At 48.8% G+C, this 14,561-nt stretch overlaps 1 protein-coding gene across 2 annotated transcripts in view; it reads right to left on the bottom strand.

Moving 5' to 3' along the window:
* The window catches only part of ST14 (ST14 transmembrane serine protease matriptase), a 40,082-nt gene that overhangs the window by 11,304 nt on the left and 14,217 nt on the right, over positions 1-14,561 (bottom strand). For both annotated transcript variants that reach the window (XM_047690325.1, XM_047690326.1), the window contains exons 2-10: positions 5,730-5,889; positions 5,281-5,408; positions 4,966-5,036; positions 4,045-4,202; positions 3,795-3,830; positions 3,292-3,532; positions 1,321-1,460; positions 909-1,006; positions 78-187 (exon numbers count right to left, since the gene is read on the bottom strand). In XM_047690325.1, coding sequence (XP_047546281.1) covers positions 78-187; positions 909-1,006; positions 1,321-1,460; positions 3,292-3,532; positions 3,795-3,830; positions 4,045-4,202; positions 4,966-5,036; positions 5,281-5,408; positions 5,730-5,889 — 1,142 coding nt within the window. The remainder of the gene's footprint in view (positions 1-77; positions 188-908; positions 1,007-1,320; positions 1,461-3,291; positions 3,533-3,794; positions 3,831-4,044; positions 4,203-4,965; positions 5,037-5,280; positions 5,409-5,729; positions 5,890-14,561) is intronic.

Here is a 14,561-nt window from a genome sequence, read left to right as displayed (position 1 = left end):
GTCAGAGGTAAGAGGAGGATCCGGAGGGGCTTGGGGCACCCCTTCCCTTCTAGCTCCAGCTGCTCCAGGGCACTTACTTCTCCCCGTTGACCTCCACGTAGTCCTTGGGGCAGGAGCCCGGGGGAATGTTGGGCTCCACCAAGTAGAAAAGCTTGAAGAGCACTTTCACATTTTGGTTGTTGGGCACCTAAGAAGGGAGACGCTGCTGGGGGGTCTGCTGCGTCCTTCCCTCCTCCTCAACCCAGGGATGCGTGGGCTGCTGGCCACGGGCACTGGGGGGTCCATGGCACATGGCACAGCCACTGCGCTTTTCTCTCTACCACCCACGTTGGCAATACGGAACACACGGCAGGAGGCACTCGAGTTAGACCTTTGGAAGAACTTCTGGACTCAGAGGCAAGAAAAACCAGAGGTCCTCCCAGCATCACCGAAGAAAGGAAAGAGAGCGGGGTCTCTGACTTGGAGGGAGTGAGGGGGAGCCCCAGGCAGCAAGACTCTCGTCCCACTGCCATCCAGCAAGTGCTTTCTCCACGCACACTCTGTGACTTTACCTCTGAGAGGCAGACACTGTTACTCTCCCTTCACCCAGGAGCAAGCTGAGGCCTGACAGGTGAAGCTACCGGCCCGGGGTCCCTCAGGCAGCCACCGATCAAGAACTAGGTTTTGAGTCTGCGGGGGGCATTACTGAGATCCGCCCTCCCCGACCCTGCCCCACCCTTCCCCACCCTGCAAGGCTTTAGACACTTGGCATCCTGGGGATGGGCTGGTCAGGGAGCCCATCTCCCTCTCCTTGCCCTTCCTCACTTGCCTTCCTGAAGTGTCCCTCTCTCCTCCCCTCTTCCCTCCCCCTCGAGCCCCCTCTCCCTCCCTCCACCTTCTGCTCTCACGGGCACCCTACCGCCTCCTACCTGGATATCCCACGTGCAGTTCATGTTGGGCGGGTAGTGGCCTGGGTAGTAGGGGCTGCTAAATGTCCCGTGGGTGCCACGTAGGGAGCCTCCACAGCCTGACAGGAAAGGCAGGAGAAAGGCTCGAGGACCTGGGGGCCCTGGCGGAGCCGGCCCGCCTGTCTCTCACGCTACACGCCAGGGCACCCATGCGCTCCACAGCCCGTTGCTGGAAGGCCTGAGTGCGGGGAGCCCGACACTTTACAGAGGGCTCCCGACCCACACGAGAGGCCAAAGGCCCCACGGCTTAAGCCGCCAACCTCTGTCACTGACCCGGGTCGGTTCACCCACCAAAGGCTTTGGCCTGGGCTTCGTGGGCGCGGGCCAGCCCCTCAGACCCATCCTTCCTCCGCCCCGCCGTGCCCCTCCTTACTGCTCAGCTTGGACAGCTGGGAGAACGTGGCCTCAAAGCCAGGGTGTCGCCGCTCGGTGTTGGTGATCAGCGTGACGAGCAGGACGTTCTGGGAGGAGAGGAAGGTCAGGTTGTAGGAGGGCGGGTAGGTGCCGCACAGCCTGTGGGGGCAGAAAGGGCACGTGTTACTGACAGCATTAAGAACCCCGGCGTCCCGGAACCCTGGTCCCATCCACAAAAGGCCGAGGATGGGGTCACTTCAAAGCCCCCCCTGCATACACGACCTGAGTAAGGATTTAGTTGTGAGACTGTCTTTTCAACAAACAGCAAAAACTCTGCAACCTCGAATGCCTGACCACAGAAGATCCATTCAGCTATGCATTAACTAATAACAGTAACAGCACTGACACCACCTAGGAACAGAACATGCACTCAGTGTTCTTCCTAACAGCTCTACTAAGTAAATACTAAAATCCCCCCTTTACAGACAAGGAAACTGAGGCACAGAGAGGGGAAGTAACTTGCCCAAGGATCCACAGTGACTAAGTGGTGGGGCTGGACGCAAACCTCAGGCCCCCGGCACCCCGACCCACGCAGCCAAGGACGGTGTCCCGCTGCCCTCACATGAGAATGCCACGTTACACAACCACCACAAATGACAGAAGCGCGTTTACTGATTCAGAAAGAGCACCATGACATGCTTCAGTTTTAAGAAGCAGAGAGCAAAACCAAACGAGCCCTCTGATCCCATTTTTACATCACACACAAACATAGCCATGCACAGGAAAAAGTGTGGAGGAACATACATCACAAGCCTCACAGCGACTCCTTCTAGAGAGTGAGACCGTGACTGAGATCCGTGCTCTGTGTGCCCACCGATTTCCCAGTTCTTCCCTTCAGAGCCACATGCTGATTTTGTTGTACGATTCATAAACTAGAGAGGGGAAAATCTTACAGGAAAAGGAGCCCGGGCTGCTGAGCTGTGGCGGCAGATGGCTCTATCCTGTCCGGAGCCGGAATTCTAGCCCATTATTTATCACAGAACATCTGCCGTGCTCATTTCCGCAGACAGCGAGGGAAGGCTCTGGCCCACTGAGTCAGGGAGAGCTGAGGAGGGGGCAGCCCACCCCCACCCACAGCGCTGTGCGAGGCACGCTCCATCCAGGCGGGGGGTAGGGGGGCTGCGGGTGGCCCCACAACCTCAGCACGTATACAACGCCTCCTTATTTCCTGTGGTCCTGATGCTTTGGCCGCAGGCTGGGGCCTTGCCGGCTCTGGCGACACTGCCCCTCCTGGGACTAGGCAATCACCAGAGAGAGTCAAAAGTCACCCCTACGCAAGCCTTCCATGTACAGACCCCTCAATCCAGAGCCCACACACCCCAACTGCCTCCTCCATGGGGCTCTCCCCTCCAGGTGACTGTCCACCAGCCCTCATCACGCCACAACCAGGTACCACACAGCTAGAGATGGCCTTGTGTTGTGCCCCAGAACCCACTGGAATTATTTGAACCAGCCAATCCTAAACCTGCCTACACGGCCTGGCCTGGCCTTTCCCAGAAACCGTGACAAAGGCTCTCACCCGTTTTCACCCCTTCCCCTGCCCCCTCTGCCTCCTGACTGACTCTGGGGACTATGTGGCCCCGCACCTGGGGACTGTCCCTCCTCTTGCAAACAGTCAGAACAAATTAACTTTTCAATGGGCAGCCATCTCCTGAGCCATCAGCCTCAACATAAGTGAGTCTAATAAAGTGGGGTCTGCACTTCCACTCTGGCGAGGAAAGGAAGCACACCCAGCTCGTGGGCACCGAGGGGCCACTGAGTGCTCCTCACCCCGACCATGGCTGATGAAACTCCCTCTGAGCGGCTCTGCTGATCCCTATAGCCTGGAACGTGCCCAGGGGCCTCGAGTCCCACAGTCCATCTCCAGCCCACGCTGGGCTTTCCTCTGCAGAAAGCCCCCAGCCCACCTCTGCACCCTTGGGACACTCACTGCACCACAGCACGGGGCTCCACGGGGCTCAGGGTGTCGTACACCATGACCAGGTCACTGCCACGGTCATCACAGGACGCGACATCAAAGCTGTGGAAGGTGAGGCTCAGCACAGAGTCAGCATCCCCCCGCAGGGTCCACTGGCAGCGGGCCCGAGCCGGGTACGGGCTGTCGGGGAAGCCGGGCGTGGTGAAGCGGGTCAGCTCCCCGCTCCGGGCGTGCAGGGCGAAGCTGCAGCTGTCTGCGTGGGAGACAGAGAGGCTGTGGGGATAGCGCTGGGCACAGCTGGCAGGGGTGAGCCGCCCAGGGCTTTCCTGGTGGGGTCACCAGGCCTGGCCCCTCTGAGATGTCCCAGGCTGCCCTGGACCTGGAGACACCGAAGAGGGGGCTTCTTGTGGCCTGGGAGAGGCGGGTGTGTGCGTGTGTGATTTGGGGGACCCCCGTGACTGAGGGGCATCTGGCCACATCCCTCTTCTTCTCTGGGAGGAGGGCACGAAACTTACTGTCCTGGGCGGTCTGTACTGTTCTGGGATCAGTGGCTGAAGAACAAGGAGAATAAAGTATTTACTGACACAGTCGATTTCCTCATTCCTGCTTCCTTATTCCCCGGGGGAGGTGCCGGGCTGGCAGGCAGGCCGTCTTCCCTTCCACGCACTGGCTCGGCAGTGCTGTCCCCACAACAGTCCAGGGGCTGGCCCTGCTCCTCCAAAGACAGGCCCAACACATGCCCACCCCCAGCGTCCCTGTACTCACGGAAGGCCACCACGGAGGTCAGCACGAAGGAGCTAAGGGCGCGGGCGCGGGGCGGCAGAGTAACCACACGCTCCTCGGCCATGGCGCGCTCGGCCTCCTCCACCAGGTACTTGGGGATGCTGAACTCGGACCAGTAGTAGGCGATGATGCTGCCCTCGCTGGGGGAGAGGGGCGAGCCTGAGGTGCTGGGGCGGGGGGCCCTGGGCACACCACCCGTCCCCCCACTCTCCCCAATGCGGGGCACAGACGGGACAGCTCAGGCCCCCAAGGAGACCATCCTCCAGGCGGGGGCTCACCCCGGATTCTTTTATGCTTCCCCACCTTTTGATTCCTTAAGCCCGAGATCATGCCTCTTCACACTCTCCTCTCACGTCTCCCACCCAACCAGCCGTGCTGTGGGGCCAGGTAGGGTTTAGGACTGGGAAAACGGCCCTGGGTCGTGGACTTGGCTCTCCCACTAGCTTGGGCACCCTGAGTAACAAATTCTGGAGTCTGTCTCCTCATCTTGGAGAGGGGATGAGGATGCCACCTGCCGCACAGCATTCATAAGGATTAAATTAAACTGACAAAATCAAAAGCACTTTTGAGATAAAGTCTATTTTTAAAAAAGCGTGTTGAAGGCTGGGTAAGCAAGGAAAACATGAAGGCTCACGGACGCCTTCCAAAGCCCGATTTGGAAAAGGAACGAACGGTCACCACCATTACTGAGTGGCTTCTGTGGCAGACATGCTGCCTCACTCACCCGTATCGTCCTGGCAATGCCCTCATGGTCACCCCTGCCCGGGAGACAGCCTGACGCAGTGTGTGCTGAGGAAGGAACGGGCCCGGCACCCTGCTCCCCGAGCCAGACCCCGCCGTCTGCAGGCTACCCCCACCGCCACCACACAGCACCGACCCCACAGCCTCCTCCCCAGCACCCACCTGAAGGCAGTCACGGCCGACTCCTTGTGGTAGGGGCCCAGGGATGGCACCCCACTGTATAGCACCTTCAGCTGAGGGAAGGAGAGAAGGCTCACAGCAGGCCAGAGAGAGGCAACAATCCCCCTCCACCCCGCGCAAGTCTGCCCCCTCTCTCCCTCCGGGGACCTGGGCCCCCTTCCCCGGTGCCGGGAAGCCCGAGCCACCTGCAGCCAAGGATCAGGGAGGAAGGGGAGCCGTGCCCTCCCGGCCAGGTGATGGTGGGGGTGCCAGGGTGGACAGCAGGGACAGGGCTCCCTTCCCAGGGGCCGCACTCACCGCTTCCTTCACCTTGTTGGCCAGGTTTGCAAACTCCGTGGAGTTGGAGTTCTCATAGGCATCCAGAAAGTTCTCATTTGTGATCCTCAAGTAGCCATTGAAGACCTTCTGAACTCGCACGTTCCGGTCTATAGGAGACCAGAGAAGGAGGGTGGTCAGAGGAAGTGACACCGTCACCCCCACGGTCCTCAAGCTGCCCTCAGCAACCCTTGGGGAGCAAAGGCCAGGAGGGGCCAGGGTACACATGGGCCTCTGGGCCAGCACTTGTCCCTTACGGCTTCAAAGAGCCCGGGGAAGCAGAGCCCTGGACCTTCCCCACAGCCCCCCACTGCACCCTCCATTTTCTCCCTCCTGTCCACGACCAATGGCCCCTGCCCCTGTCCACTGAGAGGGGAGGTAGAGCCACCCCCACATCACCCACTCCCGAGCCAAACCCCGGCTTTACTCACACTGGAAGTGCCACACCAGTAAACAAGCCATGAGAGAAAGCAAGAATAAGCCAACCAGCACGGTCACCAGCACCACCCAACGCTTCGGGCCCCGCTTCTCAACCTTCTTGGTGTTGTTGACTGGCAAGAACTCCACGCCTTCCTCAATGCCGTTCGTGCTCTGACAGGGAAAGGCGATGCAGCTCAGACACACTCCCTCACCTCAGCAGCCTCCCCGCCCTGCTCCGGGAAGCATGATTATCCGTCCTAATGTCCTGCTTGGGGAAAAGGGCAAGGAGAAAGGAGAAGTGGCCCTCTCATCCATGCATCCCCGTGTCTGGGCAGTGCCACACAGTTACTGCTTAAGGATGTAGTGTAAAGGAAAACCAAACAAACAGGCTGTCTAAACCCAGTCATGGAGGCTCTCCACTTACATGAATCATCTTTGATGCAGTGGATGCCCGAGTGCAGGGAGAAGAGGCTGAGCCCGGGGCCACCACCGTGTCAGCTTCTCCAGGCAGCCCCTCCCCCAGGGCTGACACAGCCCTGGGGTGTGGTGCAGGCGGTCCCTGCAGATTCAGTCCCCACCGATCACGGAGGGGGTGGGGGGCTGGGGGCCAGGAGCCCATGGGCCACACAGAGACTGTACACCCTACCCAGTGGCGTCGCTCTGCCAATGTTTAACCAGCCCAAAGTAAAAAGGCAGTCGACCCAGGCCGCCCTGCCACGCCCCTGTGGAAGCAGCCACTCTGTTTCTTGCCTCAGGTGTCCCGGTCCGGAAACTCAAGGTGATGTGAGGCCAGGTCTCTACTAGAATCCACACCCACGCTCACCCTGAGAACAGGAAAAGCAAAACTTCCCACAAATAGGACGGTGGCTTACCTAGGCTCCTCCCGGCCAGGGGCTCCCGAGAAAGACAGGAGTGTGACTGTGGCAGGTGGGGTGTCCACAGGCACATGGTGACAGAAAGGCAAGCTCTCCGGCACTCTAACACACAGACTATCTGCCCGAAACCCCGGAGAGGAGCCCTGCCCTCCCAGCTTTAGCTACCTCAGACCCACTCCAAAGGGGTATGTGCTAAAAGCAATAGCCCCCACCCCCAAATTCCACAGATGAGGTCATGTTAACAGTTTCCAGATGTGGTTCTTCTGGTGTCCACCTCGGGCTCTCCACGATGTGCTTGAACTGACATTTCTTGATTTGTCACATTTAAGCATCATCTGTTAACTTCACCATTCAAAGAGTCTCCCCATTCCTGCCACCCTGGATACTATATTTCTGTTTCATAATTGGTTATTTTTGTGACTTTAATATTGCATACAGAAACACACCCCATAGCTAACTCTACTTTGGTAATCATACTGCAATATACAAACATATCAAATCAACATGTCCTAGACCTTAAATTTACATAATGGTCTATGTCAATTATATCTCAATAAAATAAATTTTTAAAAAGGAAAGAAACACAGCCCAGAGGCAACCATTTAAAATGCTTTCGTGGGGCACCTGGGTGGCTCAGTGGGTTAAAGCCTCTGCCTTCGGCTCAGGTCATGATCCCAGGGTCCTGGGATCGAGCCCCACATCGGGCTCTCTGCTCAGCGGGGAGCCTGCTTCCTCCTCTCTCTCTCTGCCTGCCTCTCTGCCTACTTGTGATCTCTGTCTGTCAAATAAATAAATAAAATATTAAAAAATAAAAATAAAAATAAAATGCTTTTGTGATCTGCTTATGGTGGAATTTATCTTCATATTTCTAAATACCACTATCTCTCGATTCATCTATTTAAAATACAAGCATCTGACTTCCTATTATGATAATGTGAAATTCAATATCCTTCTTTCTCTTTGTCTCGCCCATCCTCCCAATAGTTAAAGGGCTAAAGTTTTTGTTTTTGTTTTTGTTTTATATCCATACTCTATATTTTCATTACAGCTGACCCTTGGAGGGTTAGGGGTATCCACCTCCTACACAATCAAAAATCCCCTAACTTTTGACTCCCCCTAAAACCACTCACAGCCCACTGTTGACAGGAAGGCTTACTGATTAACACATATTTTGTATGTTATATGTATTACATACTGTACAATAAGGTAAGCTGGAGAAAAATTTTAAGAAAATCTTAAGAGAAAATACATTTATAGTACTATACTGTATTTATCAAAAAAAGAAAACCCCACATATAAGTGGGACCACACAATTCAAACCCCTGTTTTTCAGAAGTCAATTGTATTAGTCTTTGAAAATATTGTTCACAATTGTTTCCTTCCCAGTACAACTAATTTGTTTCTCCCGCTGCAAAATTCATTTATTTTTTTTTTTTAACATATACCCAGGTCTTTCTATACAATCTAAGAGCTCTGTAATACCCTTTAATCTTCCACATATAAAGTCTGTCAAATAACCTCCCACTTCATTTTTTCCTGAGCGCTTCCCTCCGACAGCCCTCTGCCCTTTCCTATAGCTAGTGTCTGGAACTTCCTTCAGTATCATCCTGGGAATTTCCTTCCTCTCCCTCTTGTGTTAAAACCCCTATTTCCTGAATTCCATGTCTTCCTCTTTCTTGGCTTACTTCATTTTGGTGGAATACATACTTCAGTAGCTTCCCAAGAGGGAAAATTTCTGAGACTTTCCATGTTTCTGAGTATCTTAACTCTGTACGCACATTCACTCATAGTTTAGCTGGGTATAGAACTATAGGTCTCAAATAATTTTCACTTAAAATTCTGAAGGCTCTATTGTTTTTTAGCTTCCAATTTTGCCTTTGAGAAATAACATAAAGTACAAATCATTATCTCTTATTCATAATTTGTTATCCTTCTCTGAAAGCTTTGAGGATGTGCTTTGAATTGGGTCATTAAATTTCATTGTGCTGTGCTCTCTCCACCTGCTCCTTGAATTTGGAAATTCGTATCTTTCAGTCTGGGAAACTTTCTTGTACAGGCATACCTTGTTTTATTGTGCTTTGCTTTATTCCACTTCATAGATAATGCACTTTTTACAAATTGAAGGTTTGTGGCACCGTGTGTCAAGCAAGTCTAGGAGTGCCACTTTTTCAACAGTATTTACTCATGCCCAGATTCCATGTCATGTTTTGCTAATTCTCACAATATTTCAAACTTTTTCATTATTAGATCTGTTATGGTGATCTGTGATCAGTGATTACAACTCACCGAAAGCTCAGATGATGTTTGACATTTATGAGTAACAAAGTATTTTAAAAATTAAGGCATAGGGGCACCTGGGTGGCTCAGTGGGTTAAAGCCTCTGCCTTCGGCTTGGATCGTGATCCCAGGATCCTGGGTCGAGCCCCACATCGGGCTCTGCTCGGCGGGGAGCCTGCTTCCTCCTCTCTCTCTCTCTACCTGCCTCTCTGCCTACTTGTGATCTCTGTCTGTCAAATAAATAAATAAAATCTTAAAAAAAAAATTAAGGCATATACTTTTTTTAGACATAATGAACACTTAATAGACTACAGTATAGTGTAAACATAACTTTTATAAGCACTAGGAAACCAAAAAATTCACTTCACTTGCTTTATTGTGACATTTGCTTTATTGCAGTGACCTGGAATTGAACCCACAATATCTCCCAAGTATGCCTGTATTATTTCTAGTCTTTCTCCAATTCCCGATAATTGATCCTCTACTTATCCTTTCTCTGCTATTATACATCTCATTGGTTTTTTTCTAAGTAATCTCTACACCCAACACAGGGCTCAAACTCACAACCCCGAGATCAAGAGTCATACGGTCTACCAACTGAGCCAGCCAGGCACCCCCATCTCACTGTTTTTGAACTTTTCCAACGAGTTTTTCTTTTCTGCTGTTAACTTACTTCCAAGGGTTCTTTCTTGTTCTCTGAATTTTCTTCTTTCTTGTTCTCTGAATTTTGAATGCAAAATCTTCTCATCTTTATATTGCTATTGAGTACCTTTTCTCTGTTTTTTACTTTCTTTTTCATGTTGAAGACTTCCCTCAAATGCCTCAGGGTGATTGGTTGTTCACCCACATTTAGGAATGAGGTCCTAAAAGCAGTTGGGAAGCTCTGTGTGTGTGGTTTGCCACCAGTGGCTTCACCGTAGGCTACAATTAAGTGGCTAGCCAGATTTTTTTTTTTTCACTAGGCATTCCAACTGTTAAGCTCTATCTTTTCTATGGGATGGTTTAATTGTTCCTGAGAATAATTTTCTAATCTCCTGGATAGACCGATTTAAGCCCAGCCACTGGCATTCTGAAACACGTGAGAGAATAAGCCCTTGATTATTTTTCACCCCTCACTACAGCCTTCCTCTGTACCTAGTGTCCTCAAGTCTAGAGAAATCAATTTCCCATCCCTTATGGGGGACTAGTGGGGTAGGGCTATGTTTGTTTGTGATCAAAGTGGGGATCTGGGAATTTATAACAATGCCCATCCCTAGCTCTCCTCTATCTCGTAGCCTGAGTCCAATTCCTGAACCTGGACAGGAGTTTATCAAAGAATACTGTAAGAATATTTCCAAGAGCTAAAGAGAGGCACATACCTTTAAACCCAAAGGGCTCACTGAATAGTAAGAAAGATACACGAAAAAGCATGCTTAACTACACATATCACAATGAAATTTCAGGACACCAAGAATAGAGGAGATCCTTTGCATCTCTCCCTGGTGTTTTTTTCCCCCTCTCATATTTTACATTTCTTTGTCATTTGGTTCTATTCTGGGATTTTTTAAACTTACTCTTGTGAACCTTCTATGGAATTTTAAAATAGCTTCACTGACATATAGTTGACATAAAATAAACTGTACATTCTTAAAGTGTGCAATTTTTGGCATATATATATACACCCATGAAACCATCACCACAATCAAGATAATAAACATATCTGTCATCTTCAAAAGTTTCCTCCTGGCCCTTCCCTCCCATTCCTCTCTGATTCCCTTTCCAGTCCCAAAGAAACCACTTAACTTGCTTCCTATCAGTGAAGATTAATTGGCTTTCTTCCAGAACTTTATAAAAATGGAATTATACAGGGGCGCCTGGGTGGCTCAGTGGGTTAAGCCGCTGCCTTCGGCTCAGGTCATGATCCCAGGTCCTGGGTTCGGGCCCCACATCGGGCTTTCTGCTCAGCGGGGAGCCTGCTTCCTCCTCTCTCTCTGCCTGCCTCTCTGCCTACTTGTGATTTCTGTCAAATAAAAAAAAATTTTTAAAAATCTTAAAAAAAATTTAAAAAAAATGGAATTATACAGCATGTACTCCTTATTGTCTGGCTTCTTTTACTCAGCACAATATTTTGAGATTCAGCCACGATATTAGGTTTATTATGTTAACAGTGCATTCCTTTCTATTCTTGAGCAGTATCCCACTATATGTACATACAACGATTTGTTTACTTATTCATCTGTTGATGAACATTTGGGGTGTTTCTAATTTGAGGCTATTCCAAATAAAGCTGCTATAAACATTCCTGTACAAATCCTCGTACTGGCACATGCTTTCATTTCTCTTGGATAGATACCTATGAGTGGAAGAGCAAGTCTGCACGACAGGTGTATTTTTAACTTTGTAAGAAGCCATCCAACTGTTTCCCAAAGTGACTGTATCGTTTTACATTCCCATCAGCAGTGTACGAGGACTACCATTGTCCCCATCCTATCCAACATTTGGTATGGTCAATCTTTCTCATTTCAGCCATTCCAATAGATGTATAGTGGCATCTCACTGTGGTCTTATATTGCTTTTCCCTGATGACTAACGATGTCGAGCATCTTTTCATGTGCTTAAATTGCCATCTGTTTGTCTTCTTTGGAGAAGTATCTTTTCGAATCTCTTCCCTAGTTTTTTAAAATTGGTTTGCGTAGCTTCACATTACTGAGTTTTGAGAGTTCATTCCTTATATTCTGGATACAAGCCTTTTCACAGATACATAATTTGCAAAGATTCTCCTCCGAGTCTGCAGCTTGTATTTTCATTCTCTTAACAGGGTCTTTTGAAGAAGAGATTTTCATTTTGATGACATTCAATTTGTCAAGGTTTTCTTTTATGGATTGTGATTTTGGTGCTGTAACTAAGAAATCTTTGCCTAATCCAAAACAACAAAGATATTCTCCTATGTTTTATTCCAATACGTTTAGGCTCACATTTGGACCTATAATGCATTCTGAAATAAAAATATTTTTTTTAATTTTTTTTAAAGATTTTATTTATTTATTTGACAGACTGAGATCACAAATAGGCAGAGAGGCAGGCAGAGAGGGGGGGGAAGCAGGCCCAATGTGGGACTCGATCCCAGGACCCTGAGATCACGACCCGAGCCGAAGGCAGAAGCTCAACCCACTGAGCCACCCAGGCGCCCGAAATAAAAAGTTTTTTATTTGGTGCAAGATATGGATGAAAGTTACTTTTCTTTCTTTGTTTCTTTCTTTCCTTTTTCATATGGATATCCAATTTTCCCACTATAATTTGTTGCACAGTCCATCCTTTGTCTGCTGAGTTGCCTTTGCATCTTTATCAAAAATCAGTTGTGCAAGGGGCATCTGACTGGCTGTTGGTAGAGCATGCAACTTTTGATCTCAGGGTCGTGAGTTCAAGCCCCATGTTGGGGACAGAGCTTACTTAGAAATTTTTTTCTTAGGGGCGCCTGGGTGGCTCAGTGGGTTAAGCCTCTGCTTTTGGCTCAGTTCATGATCTCAGGGTCCTGGGATTGAGCCCCACATCGTCCTTTCTGCTCAGCAGGGAGCCTACTTTCCCGCCCCCCCCCACCTGCCTCTCTGCCTACTTGTGCTCTCTCTCTCTCTGTCAAATAAGTAAATAAAATCTTTTTAAGAAAATTTTTTTCTTAATTATTTTTTAATTTTTTTAATCAGTTGTCCATATATTTGTGGGTCTGTATCCCAGCCTCCATCCGATTCCCTTGATCTCTTTATGTATGTTTAATTGGGTCTAATTCCAGATTCATTCTGTTCAATTGACCTCCTTATGTATGTTTATGCTAACACCATACTGTCTTCATTACTGTAGCTTTGTACATCAAAGAAGCTTTTGAAATACTAAGTGAGTTTGGCCAGCTTACCAGATACAAAATTAGTACACAAAAACCAATTGTATTTCTATATATTAACAATGGCCAATTAGAAATTTAAAAAATTTTTAAATACTATTTACAATAACATTGACAACATGAAATACTTAGGGGGCAAATCTAATAAGAGAAAAACAAGACCTATAACTAAAAAATACCAAATACTGCTGAGAGAAATTTTAGAAGACTAAATAAATCAAGTAATATCCCATGTTCATGGATTGGAAGACTCAATATATTTGGCTATTCTCCTCAAATTTGTCTAGAGATTAAATATAATCGTGGTCAAAATCTCAGCAGGCTTTTTGGAGAAATCGCTGTAGTGCTTATGAAATTCACATTGGAAAATGCAAAAGACTCAGAATAAAAAGAACAAAACTTTTTGGACCAGTGTCACCTAATCTTAAGCCTTATTATAAAGGCAATGAATCTTTTTTTTTAACTTCAAAAATCATATATTTCACTTCCAAGACTGAAGTTTCATACTTCGATGGTTACTTTTTAGAGCAGTCTTTTCTTATTTTATGACTACATGACCTTCTTGCTCTTTCTAAGGATACTAAATTGATCGATCGATTGATTGATTAATTGATTTACATTAGAAATTTGCCTTTGTCTTTGCCTTTCTCTTTCAGGGTGTAGATTTTCATTAAATGCCCAATGGCCCCTGGTAGTCTAATCATGTTTACAAATGAAAAAGTAGTAAGGCTTTGGGGCGCCTGGGTGGCTCAGTGGGTTAAGCTTCTGCCTTAGGCTCAGGTCATGATCTCAGGGTCTTGGGATCGAGCCCTGCATCAGGCTCTCTGCTCAGCAGGGAGCCTACTTCCCACCCCCTCTCTGCCTGCCTCTCTGACTACATGTGATCTCTGTCTGCCAAATAAATAAATAATCTTTTTTTTAAAAAAGTAGTATGGCTTCGGCAAGACTCTCTGAATACAGTTGTGTGTATGTTTACATGTGTCAAATAAAATGTAACAAAATAATAACTTACGAAGCTCATTTTCCATTTTCAGAGTAATTTCACAATATTTTCTTACCAGATCCTCACAACAATCCTGGAATCATTCATGACTGGCACCATCACTCCCACTCTATCGATAAGGCAGGGAGAAATGATGACAGCAAGACCGATAGTTACTTGGTGGCAGACCCAGATTTGATCCTGGTTTTCTACCTCCCAGTGTGATCAGCTTCAGGAACTCAGGATGCAGGTATTGAGGGAAATGGAAAGCAAGCTCCTTGGGAAGGGAAAAGCAGCTGACAGCATGGACAGCGGACCCCAGGGGCCACTCCCAGCGCTGCTGTAGAGCAAAGCTGTCAGCATTGGGACTGGCTCAATGGGAGGGCCTTGGTCATCCCTACAGTGTGAATTCTGGGGTTCCACTCAGCCCAGACATGCTGTTTAATCAGTAACTAACTAGACTGCTTCCTTTTATAACCCTACTCTCAGTTCCATTCTTAGGCATATTAGAGATCATCTTGCCTAACTTAGTCACTTTATTTATAAGGAAACTGAGGCTGACAGAGAAGGAGTGTGACCTGTCCAAAGTCACAAAGGGAGTGAGGTCAGGAAAGCAGCAAAGCCGAGACAAGAGCCATGTCCTTCCCACCGCACATGGGGTTTCAGACCTGCCCAACGTCCATCAGCCTCCAGAGGAGGGGTGGCAGGAAGATCCCATCCACTAGATCTTAACTGCATATGTAACCAACTCTCCACATGTACCAACCACTCTGCAGGGCCATAAAACCAACAGAAGACAAAGTATGCCAGTGCCTGCTCCTGCCTCTCCTTTCTC

This window comes from Lutra lutra, chromosome 10 (genome assembly GCF_902655055.1).
Source record: "Lutra lutra chromosome 10, mLutLut1.2, whole genome shotgun sequence".
NCBI classification, from domain to species: Eukaryota; Metazoa; Chordata; class Mammalia; order Carnivora; family Mustelidae; genus Lutra; species Lutra lutra.
Note: the sequence above shows the minus strand (reverse complement) of the source record. Positions and strands in the feature narration are given on the sequence as shown.